Raw genomic sequence first — 20,374 nt, 5'->3', positions numbered from 1 at the left:
GCAACTGAGAAAACTTTATCGAGATAAAGACATTAATGACATGTGGGTGAAAGCTCTCACACTAATAGGCAGACCTTCGGGTATTTTTTTTATTATACGATCAACAATAAACCTTCAAGCTTCAACAATTTCATGAGCTTTAAACACAATAACAATTTGTTTACACTGTGCTGTTAGTAACGGTGTAATATGAAATGCCTGCCAAAACACATCAGTTACCCTTAAGTGTTTCTAAATGCTACATAGGGTAGTTATTTATATAATTGTACTGCTTAATCGCTATCAACCTTGCACATTTTGTTATGTCAGTGTGCAGAAATACAGTCAGGCAGTTATGAGTCTTGTCTTTGATAAGTTTTTAAAATCATTACCCCATGTTTTCCAGTGACGCGTTATCATGTAGATCTCAATTGTGAAACAGAAGGCGACAGAAATGCCACAAAGTTAATGATCTGCCAAGCTGAATGTTTGATTATCAAGAGCTTTAGCATATCCTAGTCTGCACTGCCTGACTTAAAGCAGGAACTGCTTATTTCCTAACATCTGTCACTGTGTCCTACATGAAATGACACAGTACCTCTACTTTTCTCAGCTTTTTTTTTCTTTTTACTGCTTCAGAGGATAACCATGAAAGATATACACTAAGGATTCCCTTTATTGTAGTTTTACTGGCCCCAGTAAAAGTATAATTAACAAAGTAAGAGCAAATGATAGAAGATAATAAACCTTTAACCCACTTCCCCATTGGTGTCACAAACAGACGTTTGAAAACTGTATGCAAATAAAGTTTCCTGTGAATGTGCAAAACTGACGGAAGCAGCATGTAACATTTTTAAAGATCAGCTGTAAACACGGTGCCATGAGATGAATTTCCACATACGATAATTTTCTGTGACAACATGATTTAGTGTTTTAAGGGAATGTTCTTTGAGTGAGCGATGGGAAACCATAATCAGAGTGCATTACATGGCCAGGGCACGCTAAAGGCGGTAGCATTTTCATAGCAGTGATAATAGTTGTACGTTGTTGTATCCTGATTTATTTTTATTTATTATTTGCTTCTCAAGCTCCACATGTGGAAATGCTGTCATCACTCCACAGCAGCTCTAAACCACACATCCCCATTTCTTCACAGTGTTATCCTCTTCTCCGTCACCTACAGCCCGTAGACATATCTGCATACATATATATGTATGTACATGATACATGTTGACAGGAAAGTGTAGCATATACGCCCAGGTTTGTGTGCACTGATGAGAAGTAGATGAAAACAGTTCTCCTCAACATAAGCTGCAGTTCAAGGTGAATCACATGCTGTGGACTGAACAGCAGGTTTTTCCCCCTTTACAGTCATACTTTCATTGGGGCCCCTGAAACCTGCGTAGGACACTGCTGTACATTTTCTCCACCCTAATGATCACCCCGAAAGTAATTATTTAGTAATATTCTAATAACAGTAATGGCATAATAATGATCTTAGAGCCTCTTATATAGTAGATTGCTTTTAATATGACATGCACGTTACACAGTTTTTACCACGTGTAAAAACCTGTTCGTGGAAAGGAAACGACACACGTTATATTTTTAAATAAATACGTTAAAAAACAAACATACATAAGTTCTCATTAAATCATTAATACATAACAGTGGTTTTCCAGAGTGTATTATGTAGTAGTAGTGTGAAATCATCAAAACAAGTAAACGTTTTCCTCAGTACGTTGTACAGTAGCCTCTTTACCATTTCTTCTTGTTCTCAGGGAAGAGCCACTTCCATTTGTCGTTCTGTAAGAGGTAAATAAATTCATTATAATACAAGTATGACACACAAAAGAAATATTTATTTTAATTAAAGTGCTTTGAAATCATTACAAACCTTAAATCCCCAGGATGAGTTGGTCTGTTTGCGTCTCATGTCCTCCAGAGGCTCGTAAGTGTTGCTGCTGGCTTTAGGGTTGATTGGTTCCTTGTGGCCACGAATCGGCTCATATGTGAAGTCAGCGGGGGCTTCGCCAGGGACCTCGGCATACACAGAATCTGTGCGCTCCTCTGGTATTGACAATCTAGTGTCAAAGGACGTAGTGTGTGGACTCCCGGGCCTGCCAGCCAGGTGATAAACTGCATTATCACTCAAGTAGTCCAGGCTGTGGCTGCTGCTTGGTCTGCTGCCCAAGTCTGTCCTCTCTGACTGGGAGCTGCTGCCGTTACCTTGTCTGACTGGCCTGGGGGAAAGTCTCGGAGGGGTGTCGGGAGGTGCGTTCAGTCTGTAAGACTGCTCCCCATCAGAACTGCTGTCCAGGAGTGGCAGAGACCTGCTTTTGCTGTCTAGGATGCTGAGCTCCGAGTAAACGGATTCTGGATGTGACGGAGGACTACATCTGCCATTGATTTGATCCTTGGAAGTCGAACTCGAATTAGGTCTGGGTAAACTGTCCTGATGCATGTGTTGGTCTCTGGGTGTAACCCTTGGCGACTGCTTCCTGAGCTGGGCGTACAAAACCCCCTCATCCTCGTTGTTGGTGGCACTATTGAGGTGCCTGCTCCTTCGAGGCAAGGGCGGACCTTCCTGTTTTACAAAACAAGTTTCTTAAAGTCAGTGAGGTGAAATAAATAATGTAACTATTTTCAGCACATTAGTTTGGATAGCAGCTCTATAATTTATTGACGGTATTCACCTCGTGCGTCCTGTTGCCCTTTGGTGGCCGTTTAGGCTGCTCATCTAAACTCGAGTTAATCTGTTTTCGTTGCCTGTTCTTCACAGCGCTGACAGCAGCAACAGGTTTTTCTTTGGGGCTAATCTGGATAACATCATATAGGTCTTCATCCAGGGCCTGAAAGAACAAAACATATCTTAGACCTCTATCTTTCACCTTTGGCATTTAAAGAAAGAACTCAAAAGAAGAGTTTTGTCTCACCTCAAAACACGAATTTGTCAGGTACTCTCCATATGGTTCAATGGGGCTTGTTTTGTAGTAATCTACCAGACTGGGCACTGTGTCGTGTACCTCGGTGTCTCCATAGACTACAAACTGCCCCATTTCATTTTGGTTTATCACAAAGTGTCGACAACGATCCCTGCCTCTGCAACAACAACAACAACAAAAGTTTGTTAAAGCATAGCTGGAGTGAACTAAAATAACATATATTCACACAACTTTCTGACTTTTGAAACATGAATATCCTCCAATAAAATAAGCCACCAAACAAAAGCTTAGAAGTAGCTTTAGAAAATAGATAGATTTGATAGATCTGACACACATTATCTTTAAGACACTTTATATATACATAAGTAACAATTTCTGGAAGCAAAGCAGTTTACCTTCAACACTACACAACTCCTACTTTAGTGTACTTTAGACTAAACCACCACTCACCTATAGGACAGGATGTACCCGATGGCCTTTTCACTAAGACGGATCAGGAAACAGCCAAGCTCCCTTTCTTTAAGAATTTCTTCAGCATCCCTGTAGACAGACCAACAACAGCTTTAAATTCTCCAAATCCTAACTTTAAAAAGTGTTTCAAAGACATTTGGAGAACGTTTACAGGAACAGCCTGGTAGATTATGGGCATAGCGAGGCGGATTGTGTGCTGCACAGTGGAAATTCTATTTTGTTACAGTACCTTTCCATAAACTTGCCACTGCCAATCACGTAAGTGTGCACTGAATGTGGGTGTGTGCTGGAGGAAAGGCCAGTAGGTGCCAGTGGGTGTGTTACCAAGTGGACACTTTCCATCAGAGGAAAGGTTTATTTTTATTTTTATTTTTTTGGATGTATTTTCTCAACATGACCAAAAATAAAAATAAATACATGAACAAAAAGCCTCATGTCTTTTTACATTACTACATTACATGTTTTAAATTATATGTAAAGAAAAATATATATATATATATTTTTAATGTGGCTTTAGCAGCTTAGAGGATGTTATTTGAGTTTAGAAAAAAAAACTGGGTGTAAAAAATGATTCTTTCTCAGTTTGTTATTTCCATTTTTTTCCGTTTATGAATCCCTACCTTCTTGTGATGAAGCCCAGGAACCAAGCTGGAAGGAGTCCGTTGTTGACCATGAGTGGCACTTGAGTCTCTATGAACCACTTTGATGTCAGCTCCCTGAGTCTGACTTCAGTCCCGTCTGCATTAGGATCCCCTGTTGTGTCCCTTTGCTCCATCCTCGTCCGATCCTGATCAAAAACACACCGTCATCCGCTGAAGACAACCAGCATTTATTCCCCAATGTTTGCTGTGTGGCAGCATTTTAACAGTCTAATTTGCTTATTTTCCAGGAGGCGTCAACCAGCATGAAAGCAGCTCAATGTTCTCATAGCTTTAAATGAAAGTCATTGGCTGTTGGAAAAGTCCGGTTACACCTGTCTGTGTAAAGCGAGCTTCTAGTTTAGTACACAGCATTTATTTGCTGTTACATGATATCTGATGTTTTAGAGAAAAAAATATTCAAAATCCACATGGTCCTTGTTTTACTCAAATAATACTTTTAGTTTTTATAATCTATCTCTAAGTCAAACATCACATAAAAGCAAGTTAGTCATTAAAACAGTCAGCAACTAGTTCTAATTAGATTTGTAAGCAGTTCTTACCTTGAAGCAAAATTTTAAATAGGTCCTAATGCAGGGGGATTTTGTCTGTTTTTGATCCTTTGGTCTCGACTGTGAAACGCGGCACACCTTTTCAATTCTGGGATACTGTTGTCTGTAAAGTAAACAGCAATTCCTTTCAATCCCTGGAAAAAAAAATATCAGAAAAATTAATTTAATTATGAATAATTTAATTATAAAGTTCATACAATATTCCTATAAAGTATTTAACAGTGGCGAGAGTACATACCTTTCCTTGAGATTGTCACTGTGTGGTTTGAACCTGGTGTCATTTCAGCAAACATTAAAATACTTCTCTTAACTTCTGAACCGTCTCTAATCTCCAACTGAAAGTGTCTTGAGGGAGTATGACACTACATGGGAGATATAGACAGATGACATTTACAATTACACATATTTTTCCACTGGTCTGGAAAGTAGAGGTACATGGCAACGGGCACGGCGCAGTTCAAACAGTTCATTTGCATCAAAAAGACAGCTGAAGGCTGCTGAACAATGTGAGAGCTTCCTGAAGAGAAACGGAAAGTAAGCTTTACAGAAACTGTGGTTTGTGTGCACACGAGTGCATTGGTTTGCAAGAGGAGATGTTTAACCCACGGAGTGTCTGATTACCAGAGTAATGGGAGATAAGTTGCGTCAGCAGTTGATCTTTTGTGTTTTCTGATCTGGGTTTGAAGTAAGTTCAGATCATTGTTGCTAAAGCTGGACCAAATATGTGTAGGAATGGAAATGTTTGGAAAGACTGTGTATGTTTGAACAGATTTGGAAGGTAGAGGGCGGGACAATAAACAAAGCCCCAGTAAGATGAGATATTTCCAAGCTTGTTTTTCAGGCTCACATACAGTAAATACCTGCTAACTCATTCCCCCCATTGGTTGGGACAGGCGTCATGAATCACTTCCAGCAGTTTTTGCTCTGTGGGGAGCAGTAGGAACTCCCACTGGGGGAGATGCAGTAACGAGAAAGAGTCTGTGTCATAGCGAGCGGGATGAGATGGGATTTCACAACTGGATTTTAACATCACTTGCAATTTGGAAACATGTTTCCTGTTTATACACAACTGATCAAACACTTGGGTATTGTGTACATCAATGTAATTTAGTGTAATTTAATTTAATTTAGATGGTTGATCGCAGAGCCAATAACTGAACTGTTATGTTCCACAAATGAGTAAGAGCTGCTGTACAGTACCATGGCCTAGAATTTCAACACTCTCTTAAGGCGGCTCTTGTTGTTCTTTATGAGTCATTATGTGCTCCTCTGTGGGAGTAGTAAGGTTTGGGGTTAAATGTTATCACCGGTCCGTGTTTGTAAAGAATCCCATGAACATTATATTCGACCAATCGTGCCCTGTGTTGTACGTAAACAGATCAGCAGAAATTTATTTTATCTACAGCACATGTAAAAAAAAGGTGCCAGACACGAGGCTGTTTGAGTTGATATTTTTTTAGCCTAACACACCTATGAGGGGGATGTGGGCCTTATAAAAGGTCACAAGTCAGTTTAGCAAAAGCAAAATGTCATTGCAACGGAAGCACATCACCTTTGTTTACAGTGTCCTTTGAAACCTCAGGGTAAAACAAGGATCCTAACCTCACAAACAGACTAATGCATCTAATTGTAAGAAAACTAGCAGGTTACTGTTATTACAGTATTACAGTATTGCATTTTGTTTTTTTAAGCTGCAGTTTTATCTTTAACATCTCAAGTGGGGAAACAACAGGTGCATTTCCCAGCATAAGACAAATCATCCACTGTTTACCCACAGCACTGGGGCAAAACTAAATCATATTCACATCTGCAACCATTAGTCACCAAAACATCCTGAACATATGAAACTTCTGCCAGCTCTGAATCCAGGAGACAAAAGTTCCAGTAATAACTTCAATATCTCCTCTTTATCTTTATCTTTATCTCCTCTCTAGTTAAACGAGCTATGGATTCGACTTAGTCACATATATGCTGTAGGTTTTATGAAAAGTAGGAAGGTAAGTAATTTCAGGTGATGATATTTTATTGGAACATTCCTTAACTTCTTTATGACTTATCACTTAAAATGTAAATAATGCCACTACTTATGTATTTATTTTCATCCATTATTAGAACAGATTGAGAAAAGTGACAGTGAGATAGAAGAAAGTTAAAGTAGGCTCACTGTGGTTACATGCAGTTTAGCACTAACCCAACACCCTGACACACTTTATGGCATCTGTGGCTTTATACTTACTGCTTATTTTGGAGGTGAAAAAAAAAAAATCAACAAAGTATGGCGAGGGTTGTTTGTTGTATCTTGTATCTCCAAAAATATTAATTTTTAATGCTCTTCAGCTCAAAATCTCTGTGCATTTTTAACATTAGATAACTCCAAACACCTCTCTTAGCCTTAATGTGGCTTTGACTGTCATGTAAGCATGGAAATGCTAAAAACTGGAGGAAGATATACTGATATCATTTGTCATCTTTTTAACCGTCAGCTAGGCAATACAGGCAGCTACTCTGAGGTGACAAAAAGCTCCCAGTGGTTTGGATTTCCAGTATGCTCACTGTTTATAACCCAGTCAGACCTCTCAGGCCTTTAGGTGGAGATCTGGTAAATGTTTGTCATTGCCCTAAGGCATTGTAAAACCTACTTAGATTTATGTTTTTATCTTATGTTTTAGCACACTGAATCTATGTATAATGAAATGTGCTATCTTGATAAAATTACCTGAGCTATTTATAATTTTTTTTAAATTTACAGCTGTATCCTGACATATTCAGTGTCTGTTCGAGTTTATAGATACAAATTGTGAAACACACACCACCACAAACAGTACAAAGCAGTTTTGTACAAACAAGAATTACAAGATCGGCTGCGTGTGACACGGGCGTGGGTGTGGGCACCGCAGATCATTTTGTGCCGAGGGCAGATAACAGAATGCATTTTTATTTTTCTTTCCTATGTAGGCCTCATATCTTTTCTTCTATCTTTTGATTACAGTTTTTTTCTTCTTCATTAGCCCTCAAAGCTGGCTGCTCATCTGATCACACATCGCCACCTAGCGGCCCCCAGAGCCACTACACTCCAACCCAACCAGTCAACCAACTACGTCATCCTCGGAGCTGAACTACATGTCCCATGCTCCTCTGCCAAAAAAAACGGACAGTCATGTGGATGGAAACAGGAGTGGGCATCCGCTGCGCTGCAAGAAGAAGAAACTTCGAGGAAAGATGCACGAAGAGGAGGATGGCAGCGAGGCGCACTCCTGCACGGCTTCGCGATTCGTGAACTCCAGGTCCGTGGATGTGGCCGACATCGAGGGAGCGAAGGAGCAGGCCTCCAAGCTGTGCGGCTACTTGAACAAACTGTCCGGCAAGGGGCCCTTGAGGGGGTACAAGCCGAAGTGGTTTGTGTATGATCCTAGGAAATGCTATTTGTATTACTTCAAGTCTCCCCAGGATGCCCTGCCGCTCGGACACATCGAAATATGCGATGCGTGTTTCAGCTACGATTTGGACGGGGAAGAGGGTCAGTTTGAGATCCGCACGGCCGACAAAGAATTTCTGCTTAAGGTAGGAACTTTTCTTTCTTTCATTAAACGTGTGTTGACAGCATTGCAACGAGGTCTGCTTTTCATGTCATTTGTCACTTCCTTTCTCGTTTGGAAAAGGCAGACACGCCCTTCTTTTCTTTCCTTTAAAGAAAACAGATTTAGACTCAGCTGTTTTTAGGCAATAAAGTACATATTTCTGCTCGGCAACAACGTGATCTGACGGCGATCAGAAGAAGAAAATCTGTGTGTTTGTTTTTTAAAAGCGAAATCAATTTCTCGCACGAAGCAAGCGCTTAATCAGCGCATTCTTCCAGCTGATTGCCTGAAAACACCGTCAGTCCTCTGTTTTGTGTTTAGACATTTTTACACAGGAGCTCATCTGCCTTCACAGGTCACAGCATCTCATGTGACGGGGTCCTGGTGCTGTCACATGACTGTGACGGGTTCAGCACCAAGACAGGTGCCTCTGGTTTCACTCAGTCAATTCTAGTCTGTCTCGTTTTTTCAAGTGTGTATGCTTAATACCAAAAAAGAGAGAGAGAGCTGGAACTGAGACTGAAACCAGTGTCTGTGCTCATTCACATGACAGATCTTAATAGTGTTAAGTTTTCCTCATTTTCCCTTTCCATTTGTCGCTGCCTTGATTTCCTCATGGAGATGCCTTTTAAAACGTCATCTCGCTCACTTTGCTGTGTTTAAAATGGCGTGCTTAAAGATTTCAAAGATCTAAAGTCTAACTAAGTGTGCGTTTGTGTCCTTCTAGGCTCCCAGTAAGCAGGTGATGCACTACTGGCTGCAGCAGTTGCAGCAGAAACGTTGGGAGTACAGTAACATGCGAGGCACTGGTCAGAGAGACAGCTGGAGCTCCCCGACGCTGGCCTATCCTCACACCGGCCTTGTAGGCAAAGATAATGGTAGGCAGGTTCGCACGCACGCACACAATCACACATATAGTGGATATGTTATCAGTCGGTCATTTCATCATATCTGGGCAACAACTGAAAGTTTACACAGGCGCTACAAATCACAAGAGTCTCGCTTATTTTGTTACCAAGTTTCTGGAGGAAAGTGTTTGAGTGTTTTGAAAGGGTAAAAGTTCAGATTGACATCATTCGGCTTGTGTTTTGTTTTAAGCAGAAAGCCCTTTGAGCTGTGGCTGTGAAGCAAAGGCGCTAGTATCATAACCTCATGTCTATGACGAAGACAGAAATAAACAAATGTAACGTAGGCAGTCAAGTAATGGTCTGTGACAAAAATGATATGTTTATTTGTTTTCCAATTTTTTTAATATAAGTTGTTGAGAGGAGAACAACCAGACTCATTCGAACTGATGGGAAGGGAACAGTAACAGAAAAAATCCAAAGTATGCAGACGAGGGTCTTTCAGTTCACAGCATGTCAGATTGACAGGGTCAGGGTCAGAATTTGGCATAAACACCATGAAGCACGGTACCATCTTGGCTTATATCAGTGCAGCCTGCTGCGGGTGGCGTTAATAAAAACTGAGCATTGTTTACACTCAGGAAGGCCTTCCGGAGCATTGTTCCTGAGCATTTCCATCCCTTTATTACCACAGCAGCCATCAGAACACAGTCACCGATGGTGGCTTCCAGTTTGATTGTGTGACACGTCTCAAAGCTCGCATCATGCCAAGCTGATGATTTAAGCGTTTGAATGGTCTTGAAGATCTCAGTGAGTACTCAAACGGCCACAGGCACCAGATCTCAATCCAACAGAACACCTTTAGGATGCGCTGTAACGGGAGATTTGCATCGTGTGTGCGCAGTAATTGTGTGACGCTATCATGTCAGCATGGACCAAAATCTCTGAGGAATGTTTCTTGTTGTTATGTAGCTCCAGGAGCAACATGGTGGCCAGCGTGGCCTAGCAAGGTGTACCTAATAAAGTAGCCACTGAGTGTATACACCAGTGCTGATATGTCTGTGACTGATGATTGAGTATCTGTTGGACTCTACATAAAATATGAATCTCATTTATTATCCAATAGAAGTGGAAAAGAAAATATGTACATCCATATCTGTGCCTAATAAAGGACTGAAAAGAGGACACAAGCATTTTTAAGCCCGTTTACATTTGAAAACAGGGATTCTTCTACACGCTTTGCAATCAGCTGAGTGAAACGACCTGTGAATCCTGCTTCCTTTTCCTGTCCATGTCTTTCTTTCCCAGAATGTTCTCGGTGCACATCTGTCTTCAAAAGCCACAAATGCCTTGGTTATCGCCGCTTATCAGTGCCGTTGTCGCCGTGTTTCGTCTAACACTCCGCGACTTCTTGATTTCTCTGTCGATTCAGAACGAACACTCTTTTGTTTCTTGTTCAACGTATTCATTTGCGTTTCGCTTTTCGGTCTCGCCTTGAACCTGCTCGGTGCAGTGAAGTGCACGAGAGAGCTGTGAGATCAGCAATGTCTCGCGTCAGCTCAAACGATCCCTCGAGCTGTGTTTTTATGTCGCACTTTTTATAGTGAAAGACTTAACATGCCCGGGCTTAACAAGTCTAAGTAAGTGTCAACTTTTGAAGCTCTAAAAGGAAACCGTGCTGCAGAAGTTACAGCTGGTTCAGAAGTAGACATAGCAACACATAATAAAGACATAATAAATTAGACGTATAAAGGACGTTGGTTTTTATTTTAATCCTTGGAGATGCCACTTCAAAGACTTCAAAGATTTTATCAGAGCCACACGAGTCTGATCATAGGTGTGTGGTGCTGGCTGCACTACATGTTGTTGGCCATAGTCTGTGTGTGAAGTCTCACAGCATTATTAATGTCACTACCTCGATGATTTAAAGCCAGATGTGGCATGGGTCGATGAGAAGTGGAGGCCTGCCGCACACTCATATGGAAATGATTTGTCACTCAGAAGGTAGGCCAGCGCATCCGCTGCTTAATCATCCTTTTTATTTTTTAGTCTAACTGGAAGCATAATATATGAAAAAGAAGCAGTATTCATTGAAGCTTAACAACTAGAGCCTGACATCATGAACCCATCATGAAAGTGTTTACTGAAGTCACAGACAAAGGAAGCAAAAAGAGGTGTTTTCCCACAGACAGCCAGACTTTATTTTTCCAAGTATGACTCAGAGGAGACACCCCCTGCTGGCAGTTTAAACCACTTCTGCAGTAGCATCACTTTTTTGACACATCTAACACATAAAAAAAGCTTCTCTTTACTAATTAATTTCATGTTAAGAAGGGAGTGGGTGTTCTCAGAAAGAAGTAATCATTAGAAAGCAGGTATTAACTTGCATAGGTTCACCCTGCTGTACATCTTATTCTTGGGAAGTCAGTCTTTGGTGTCATTTTGATTTGATTTTTGTTTAGTTAGAATAGATAATTAAGTTCTATTGTTTTGTTTTTTTCGGGTTTTTTTACAGATTCTTTCAGCTTTGAGAAACCATGTGAAACCATGGAGAAGGTCCGCAGTGATTTTTCCATGGACGACGAAACGGAGGGCGCTGGAATGGTGGGAGCCCAGACAGCCAGAGGGCCCTCCACGAACCCCCTCAATTTCTCCCTGAAAAACTTTGGCACGGAGCTCAGGTAAGTGTAACGAAAGCTTTCCAGGAAATAATCTGTACTCAGATGGGGTTTAAAACGCAAGTATACAGCTCTATAAAGCCTTGTTCTTTTTTCTTTTTTTTTAAGGTCACCACCAAACAGGCACGACTAGTTTGTCTGCTGTGTTGAGCAAAGAAAGCGCTTCTTAGTTCATCCAGACACTGGTTGCAGTAGAGGAAATGGTAACATTCATGGTTCACTTGTTTTTCTAGTATGCAACCATCAGCAGTTCCCCTTTTTGAGATGTACAACACATCTATTGAAAAGAGGCAACATGCTGCAATCCTAAAAATGTGACATGCAGACTGGAGTTTGCTTTGTATGTGTCCCTTATTAAGGGAGTCTTGGAGTCCCAGAGTTTCACTGCTCCTAACCCCACACCACGGTGTCTTTTATACACAGTAACTGCAAGATCATTATAACTGACAAAGGTATCAGTATAGTAGCTGACCGAAGCTGCCTGATATGTGACTGAATCTGCGAGAATTGCAGCTCTCGGAGCTAGAGACCCTTCCCCCCGATTAGAAAAGAAGTGGCTTTAGAATACTCCAGTACTGTGACGTTAACTGCTTTTGTCACGTTTATACCCATAAAGTTTGAGGAAAGCACGAGCGCTCTTTAGTCACTTTTTTTTGCCAGGTGGAAGTCAGAAACGTGTGGTTTAAACACTTCTTATATCTATAAAAATATATAGAGAGCTGATGTGTGAGGCAGACTTGCGCTTCATTGTGTTGCATTCAGCAGAAATAGTCGTTGACATGTTGCAAACACCCCACAGTGTGAGGTGCGAAAAACAAGCTTGACACCATTAGTGTTACTTTTCCCTCTAAATGTTAGTTTCTTTCAAAAATGCCTTTGTGTTTATTATCTTTGTTTTTTCTCTGTTTGTCTGATGCTGCGATCCCGTCGGATTTTGCAGCAGCATCAGTTTTCCTCTGTGGTTAATCGTAGATCTCTGTGGATTTGTCTCTTTTCATACCGTGTTGTCTTTAATCTCTAAAGTCCCTTTTTTGTTGCAATGAAATGTGTGAGAAACCTGTGAAGTAAAAAAAATTTAAAAAAGGAAATGATCTCCTGATTTCTGTCAGGAACTCCATGTCTCACCTGCGTGGGGGACGACGCAGCGTGTTTTACACCAGCAACAGTCCCTCGGAGGACTGGGAGCTCGTGGATCCGCCAAAGGACTTTACTGAACAGAAACATCATCCGGACACACACAGACGTACGCCCACTCCCACCCACCCTTCTGCCAGGGTTTAACACTCATCCTCAGCGTACGTTTCTCCCGAGGGTCACAGATAACAGCTGATGAACTTGTGTTTTCCCTCAGATTCCTTTGGATCGGCGTTTACCTTTGATTTTGTGCGCAACCCCTCGCGGCCTAAGAAGCTTTTGCTGGGCTCTGGAAAGTTAGGCCGCAGTGCCGAAAGCTCGCCCGTGGAATGTAACGGCAGCAAGTCTTTGGAAATGCAGCTTCGCCTCCAGAGCCAGCAGCAGCAGGAAGAACTGAGTCGCTTGCAGCAGGAAGAGGCTAAACTCAAGGAAGAGCTGGCCACCCAGAAGGTATAGTTGGATCTTTTCTACTACTGTTATTTATAACAGTGTAACACATGTCTATGGATTGGATCGGATAAAAATGTAATATTCTGTTTCTACTGAAAGTGAATGATCCCTGTTTGTAGTGTCTGTTATACACCACAAGCCTAGGTTTGTGGTGTCTGACCAAGTGCCTTGGTATAATACTGATACTCTCACTATTACAAGAAGTCAGCAAATGATTAGTCATGTTTTAGCAAGAAGCAAAGAAACAGCAGACAGCATTCACAGCTGTAGCACTCCTTCCCATTATTTTCTGTTCTCTTTTTTCCCTCTATTTTAAGGTTGGCTGATTGGTCAAAACCGCTGTGACTAGGCAGAAGAGTGAATTCTTACTTAGTGAATACCCTCTTTACCTCTGTGTTTACTTCCTGGTCAAAAGATTGATAGTTGTTTTCGTATGAAATCTGTACCAGGAGCATGATGGAGAAAAAAAAGTGTAACAAATTGATGTTTTCTGTAAATAATATACAATGCTGAATCTACACTAATGATGTGTTATCATCCAGGAGCTGGTAAGGCTATTGCAGCAGACTTTAAGGACCTCCCAGAGCGAAAGGCCCGCCGGGTGCCGTCCAGCCCCATCTCCAGATTCCTCAGCAGCCTCAGACCAGACCCGAACTTCAGCACCAACTCGGGAAGAAGTTGCACAGCTGGAGGATCTGCTTAAGGAACGAGATGGTCAGATTCAGTCCATGTGCGGTCACATGGAGCGTCTCGCCCTGGAGAAGGAGAGTCTGCAAAAAGAGCTGAAGAGCCTGAAACTTAAGGTGGGGGAGATAAACGACCAGCTTGGAATGATGATGGAGACCATCCAGGCGAAGGATGAGATCATCATGAAGCTGTCACAGGAAAACTCTGAGCACAGCGGAAATGCAAACGACGCTGGCTCACCACCACCTCACAAAGAGCTGCAGGAGCTGACCATCCTCAAGGTAGAGATGGCAAAACTTTAAACAAGATTCAAGTTATCTTAATCTTAAACTGCCATCAACATTGATTTTTTTTTTCTGTAGCTTTTGAAATTCTGCCTGAACATCTTGACAACCCGTCTGTCTTATTATCCACCTTCAGGACAGTCTTCAAGGCTACAAATCCCAGAACAAGTTCCTGAACAAAGAGATCCTGGAGCTGACGGTGTTGCGCAGAAATGCAGAGAGTCGAGAAAAGGCTTTAGAAGCAAAGGTACTCTCTTGTGTTTTATATTTAATGGTGCATTATCCTGTTAATAGAAACAGGAAGTTTGACTAGTTTTAGGGGAAGTCCAGTGTGAAGCTCAGCTGGTGCTTCTAAAACTTAATTTAAATTTAAAGCAGGTACAGCTGAGACTTTATTTTGCCCTCTTTTCCACAGTGTACGGCGCTTGAGGCCAAGCTGTGTCAGGTGGAGAGTAAGTACTTGGTTCTGCTTCAAGAGGTGAAGAACCCGGTATGCTCGTCTTCAGAGCAGAGCCCAGCCCGGGAGGTCATCTCCAGATTGTTAGAAGACGCACTGCAGGGCGAGAACACAGACCAGCAGGAGCACACGATCTTCAAACCAAACACTGTCAGGTATGTGCCGAAAGCCTTGTGAAACGATGCTTTGGGGTTGATTTGAAAAGAAATTACTTAAAAAATGACCACTAGATCAGAGTTTTAGGGATGGAAAAAGAGAAACCTAGAGCTTTGATAAGAGGTTGCGAGAGCCCACACGGCTGGTTTCCGGCATTTATAGCAGATGTGAAAATAAATGGCCAAATGTAGGTGTTGTTACCACAGCTACGTGTTATACTCAGTGCTGTGGCTTACTAAAAAAATTCCACTGTCAGTCATATGAGGGTCAAAAGCAGCAGATCTTTATTAAATAATGTTGAGCAGTTATAGCATTTCTACCAGAACCAGCACCATACCAATTCATCAGAGGATGCACTGTTTTTTTTTTATTTTGGTTGTTGTTGTTTGCTTGTTTTTACTGAAAGAGCCAAATAAACTGTACTAAGAGTCCCTACGCATGTTTTTTTTGACTGTGAGAACGAGCTCTCCTAATCTGTATTTCTGTTGCTGAATTCTTGGCAAGCCCAGGCACGCCCTTTTTGGCTCATCAAAAATGTATTCTTACACATTCTGGAAACTCCTCAGTGATGTAAACATGCAGAAGCCAGGATGTGAGCATGTTACTGTTGCAGCTTTGAGCGGCTTTTGGAATTCACCTGCATCACTGATGGATTTTCTCTCTGTCTTGATGCAATCCTAGCGAGTATGACGTGTTCGGCTTCAAGACCGTCCCTGAGGAGGAGGAAGAGGAGGAGAAGCTGATCGCAAAGGTGAGGGCCTTGGAGCTGAAGTCCCTGTCCATGACGGATCAGGAGGTTTCCGTCGGGGTCAAGTGGGAGAACTTTCTGTCCAGCACCATGAACAGAGACCTGGTTCACTCCCCTGAGCTAAAGGCCCTGATTCGTTGCGGCGTGCCACATGGGCACCGCTCCAAGTTGTGGCGCTGGTGTGTTTCTTTCCACGTGAAGAAGTTTCGTGACCACTTGCCCCCAGACTATTATGACACCTTATTAAACGTAGCAAGGGAGAAGCCCAACCCGGCCTCGAAGCAGATCGAGTTGGACTTGCTGCGCACTTTGCCCAACAACAAGCACTATGCCTCTCCGAGTGCAGGTGGAATCCAAAAACTCAGGAACGTCCTGCTGGCTTTCTCATGGAGGAATCCAGATATCGGCTACTGTCAAGGACTGAACAGGTACTAGAGCTGATCTACTTTCTTTCTGTCTCTCTTTTTCTGGCTTGTAACCATTAACCTTTTTCTTGCATGTTATTTCTTCAGGCTGGCAGCAATTGCCTTGCTCTATTTAGATCAAGAGGATGCTTTTTGGACCCTTATAGCTATTGTGGAGGTCTTCATGCCAAGAGACTATTACACCAAGACTCTCCTTGGCTCACAGGTAACAAAAAAAAGTTGAATTTTATTGTACCATGAGAGAAGAAGGGACAAGGTACTGCTTATTTATTAGATTTGACAAACTTCCCCGGTGTCAGTGATATCATATTCATGTGACTGCTGTTGATGATTTACAGAGCAGGTGTGCAGACATCAGCACTCTTTGTTTTTCTTTCTGTCTGCTAAATGTGACCACCTTAGAAAATAAAGGCCCCATAAAAACACAAGCCCTGGTTTGGTTCATACAGGTTGACCAGCGTGTGTTCAAGGATCTGATGAGCGAGAAGCTACCGCGGCTACACGCCCACTTTGAGCAGCACAAAGTCGATTTTTCCCTCATTACGTTTAACTGGTTCCTTGTGGTGTTTGTGGACAGTGTGGTGAGCGACATCCTCTTCAAGATCTGGGATGCGTTTCTGTTTGAAGGACCAAAGGTAAGAGGCTTGATTCTGCTCTCATAAACCTGAATTCTAGCCTCAGCAGGAAACTGTTTTAAAGTTAACTAACCGGTGATGAGAGATCACTTATTGAGCTACGTGCCGGCACACAACCGTGCACGTTTACCAGATGGATCCAATTGCATGCTATTAACCCAATTATTTATTGCCACCAAGGAACCAAAATTCTTTAGTTTAATAAATCGTTATTTTTTGTGTACGTAAGCTAAATTTTAATGGATTGTTAACATGACCTCACTCTACACCCCTACAAAGTTTTGTATTTTTTTCGAAACTTTTCAGCTGAATGACATGCAAAAACACAACTTCCTTGGCCAAGGTAAAAAAAGGAAAAAGAAAAAAAGAAAACACATGCAATAACCGATTTTGACGTAGCCTCCCCTTATAGAATTTATAAGGGAAGCATGTTAGCAAACTTGTTAAAGCAAAAATCTGCCCTATTGTGTGTTGATTGAATGATACAAGTTAAAACACTAAAGCTGTAGAGCCTAACTCTTAACAGAAACCTGATATGAACCCAGTCAAACAAAACTGCCTCAGATTAAGGCGGTATTGACTATATTTGGAGGACCTGCTTAGGGAACAGAGGGAAGGTCACATGTTCCTGAGTAAATATTTTCAGGTACAGTCACACAAGACTTTACACCGTTTTTCTCCACAGATCATATTCCGCTTTGCTCTCGCGCTCTTCAAGTACAAAGAAGAGGAGTTTTTGAAGTTGCAGGACTCCACGGCCATCTTCAAATATCTCAGATATTTCACACGCACAATCCTGGATTCAAGGTACAGTAGCTGCACTGTTTTCATATTTCCAGTCCTGTGAAAGAATGAAGTTTCTGTGGACAGCGTATCTGCGTCACCTTGAATAGCTTCCCGGATCTCCCTGAACTGTAGCTAAATTGTACGAGCACATCACCCACAGTGTATCGGCTTTGTGCCTGTGCAAACTTCATTTCTCACGCAGCAGGTGTTGTAGCAGCTCTGTGAGACGGTGCTTGAGCACAGCCATGATTTGAACTAAATGCTGCATGCTGAGAAGCAGTTGTTAAAGAGAATGCTATAGGTAGCAGCCCTTACATTTAAAATAGCACCGTGCATGCTTGTTTTATACCGTTTTATTGGTCATTGAGACTCTGTTTTGGAGCTAGCCTCAAGTGGCCATTTATGGAGCTGTAATAATAACTTGCCTATTAATAAACTTTTATGTATTAGCTACAGATGTTGATGCTTGATGCTGAGAGAAGGATGCACGGGTTTACTAAATTTCAAAGACATAAAAAAAAAAATCCAGGCTCACAGGATTATGCTGTTTTTCTTTCTTTTTTAAAAAAAAAAAAAATCTTCCAGGAAGCTGATGAGCATTGCCTTTGTGGACATGAACCCATTCCCCATGAGGCAAATCCACAATCGGCGCGCCTTCCACCTGGAGAAAGTCCGTCTCGAGCTGACGGAGCTGGAAGCGATCCGACAGACCTTCCTCAGGGAGCGAGAGACGAGGCAGGATAGAAGGAGCTTTGTCAGCGACGACGAGGAGGAAAACTGACCTCGGGCCTGTCGCGTTTCTAGGCTGAGTGGCTAAAGCACGGAGACAAAGAGATCATCTCCGCAGAGCGCCGCTGTTCTGCAGTGATGAACGGAGCGCTTTCCCCACACCTAATCGTTGGAGTTGATCTCTGCATCAGAGCTGGATCTATTAACTTTATACATTTTAAGCAACAACCACATCAAAAGAACAAAATGTCACAAGCCCGAAAGGGCCTATCAGTATTATCAGTATTCCTGCCATTTCTTTTTTATTAAATCTCATAAATCCTCTGTTTCCTGTATGCTTACGTGTTCATGCAATGGCCAAAACAACCTGCAGCACAAATCAGTATTTTCAAACAAACGGCTGTGACCCATTTCCTTTTTATAGCTGACTTTTAAATGTGTTGAAAGAATTATTGTGTCATTCATTTGTGCTGTCATCTTCTACACGCTCACAATTTATTCCTCCACTAAATACCACTCAGACGTGCGTGCACACAAATCACTTATGCTGAAATGAAAATGTTGCTGAAACTTAAGTCTTAAGGCCTTCAAGCGTTCATGTAACATTTCCTTCAAGGGATGCGTCAAAAGCCACATTTCCATGGTATTATCAGTTCTAGAAAGAGCATCTGGAACTTGCTGAGCAGCAGTGCACTTGTGTTTCTATAAGCCATCAAACTTATGTGAGCCAGTATTGTCTGTTTTTTAAGCATTATTAGTTTGTTTTTATTTGGGAGGTTTTTATTGGCTATCGATTTTGCTATTCATGTTGTTTAAAGTAGTTTAGGAACTGTTCACATTCTCACAAAGACATATCTAAAAAGTCCAAACTGTATTGCACTGGATTTAATCAGTAGAGTATCTGATATTGGCATGATCGGTTAATCCATTCACACTGTTGTGGCTTACGCAGTTTTTGCATGCTCTTGGCTTTTCTGTGTTTGTGTTACATGTTTAAATGGTCCTGTTTCCTTGTGCGCAATTTGTTTTTGAGATTTTTCTGAGCCCAAACCGCTGGTGTAAATGCTGATTGTAATTGCATTTGTTGTCCTCAGTGTGGCAGTGTGACATTGGTTTACGTGGTGTTTACGCTTGGCTCGCAGGTACCCTTCTGGCAGTTTGACTGCACTCGAAGTGGCTGTAAAGTCATGATGATTGTTGTATTAAAAGGAAAAAAAATGGAAATATGATGTTAAATATATAAGGGAAGCTTTTCACCGTATTGCCAAATATCTCTGCCATTTTCATGATCAGGTACTTTAAAGTTTCCTCTTCACTGGGATCTCCTGTTTCCTACAGCAGCTTGGAGGAAAGCTGATATTCCAAGCTTCAAACGCTGTTTATATTTGATCAGTCAGTTAAGTGAAACTTTTCAGTCTGCTTAAATGGGATTTTGTGCACTGATGTGTTGTTTACACCCTGTTCCAGTTTGTTTTAGATTGCCTTGAGGTGTTTACAGAAAAGAGAGATCTGCTGTCAGTTGCAGCTTTGTCAGCTGTTCCCATCCCCACCGATCACCTGATCCAATGAACAAATGGCAACAAAAAAATTATTTTGATGATGGAAACAAATAAAAAAGAGGCATATATTTGTATTTCTTCCTTTGTGAGAGCAGGTCTCTCACAAAGATCTTGATTGGTTTACAGTTAAACTTGCTTTTTTAATATATAAATGTCCACACATTGTCAGAAGGCTCATACAGTAAGTTTTTATGTTTACTCAGTTTCTCTTTTAAGGCTAGTGCCCCCCCTTCACAGAATAAGCTACATTTAAAAGAGTCTTCTCTTTATTTTCCCTTTACTTTGTTTCTTTTTCTGTGTGTTGCTTTTCGCAGAATTGTATTGCACTATTTTATTGGTAGTATGACTTCCGAATACTATATCAGCACTTCACCTTTTTGTATGCATATCTCTCATCTTGCTCATTGTTAATCTGTTTCACCCAATGATGCAAAAAAAGTTTGTAATATTAGTTCAATAAACAATTTTCTGGCTGAATGTGTTTTTTGCAGGTTTTTTTCTTAATTTCTTAAAAGTCAAATGCTCATTCAGACACGTCTGTTAGGACGCACCGAGCAGTTATCCGAGCTATCTTTACTGACAGCCTGCCACGCTCGCGCTGCAGTTTCATAATAGAGCCAT

At 41.5% G+C, this 20,374-nt stretch overlaps 2 protein-coding genes across 2 annotated transcripts; one reads left to right on the top strand and one right to left on the bottom strand.

Moving 5' to 3' along the window:
- Nucleotides 1–1,489: 1,489 nt before the first annotated feature.
- On the bottom strand, nt 1,490–5,181 carry LOC102080028 (SH2 domain-containing protein 7). Its single transcript, XM_005470703.3, has 8 exons — nt 4,841–5,181; nt 4,594–4,736; nt 4,013–4,179; nt 3,372–3,461; nt 2,913–3,078; nt 2,673–2,828; nt 1,874–2,563; nt 1,490–1,782 (listed from the first exon to the last, which is right to left on the bottom strand). The coding sequence occupies exons 1-8, from the start codon at nt 4,893–4,895 to the stop codon at nt 1,735–1,737; spliced, it is 1,515 nt and encodes a 504-aa protein (XP_005470760.1). The 5' UTR covers nt 4,896–5,181; the 3' UTR covers nt 1,490–1,734.
- A 2,513-nt stretch (nt 5,182–7,694) lies between these two features.
- On the top strand, nt 7,695–20,230 carry tbc1d2b (TBC1 domain family, member 2B). Its single transcript, XM_003440303.5, has 13 exons — nt 7,695–8,163; nt 8,908–9,058; nt 11,541–11,706; nt 12,813–12,946; nt 13,055–13,287; nt 13,830–14,255; nt 14,395–14,505; nt 14,674–14,870; nt 15,553–16,047; nt 16,132–16,249; nt 16,494–16,679; nt 17,365–17,486; nt 18,051–20,230. The coding sequence occupies exons 1-13, from the start codon at nt 7,723–7,725 to the stop codon at nt 18,244–18,246; spliced, it is 2,976 nt and encodes a 991-aa protein (XP_003440351.1). The 5' UTR covers nt 7,695–7,722; the 3' UTR covers nt 18,247–20,230.
- The last annotated feature ends 144 nt before the right edge of the window (nt 20,231–20,374 follow it).

This window comes from Oreochromis niloticus, linkage group LG7, assembly GCF_001858045.2.
Source record: "Oreochromis niloticus isolate F11D_XX linkage group LG7, O_niloticus_UMD_NMBU, whole genome shotgun sequence".
NCBI classification, from domain to species: domain Eukaryota; kingdom Metazoa; phylum Chordata; class Actinopteri; order Cichliformes; family Cichlidae; genus Oreochromis; species Oreochromis niloticus.
Note: the sequence above shows the minus strand (reverse complement) of the source record. Positions and strands in the feature narration are given on the sequence as shown.

What these genes read in the sequence shown, in the direction of transcription:
- tbc1d2b (XM_003440303.5), top strand. Translation starts at nt 7,723, where the DNA reads ATGTCCCATGCTCCTCTGCCAAAAAAAACGGACAGTCATGTGGATGGA. An exon ending in ACAAAGAATTTCTGCTTAAG is followed by an intron (nt 8,164 to 8,907) that starts GTAGGAACTTTT and finishes GTGTCCTTCTAG; the next exon opens with GCTCCCAGTAAGCAGGTGAT. An exon ending in CCTTGTAGGCAAAGATAATG is followed by an intron (nt 9,059 to 11,540) that starts GTAGGCAGGTTC and finishes GTTTTTTTACAG; the next exon opens with ATTCTTTCAGCTTTGAGAAA.
- LOC102080028 (XM_005470703.3), bottom strand. Translation starts at nt 4,895, where the DNA reads ATGTTTGCTGAAATGACACCAGGTTCAAACCACACAGTGACAATCTCA. An exon ending in GGGTACATCCTGTCCTATAG is followed by an intron (nt 3,079 to 3,371) that starts GTGAGTGGTGGT and finishes TTGTTGTTGCAG; the next exon opens with AGGCAGGGATCGTTGTCGAC. An exon ending in TGACAAATTCGTGTTTTGAG is followed by an intron (nt 2,829 to 2,912) that starts GTGAGACAAAAC and finishes TTGTTCTTTCAG; the next exon opens with GCCCTGGATGAAGACCTATA.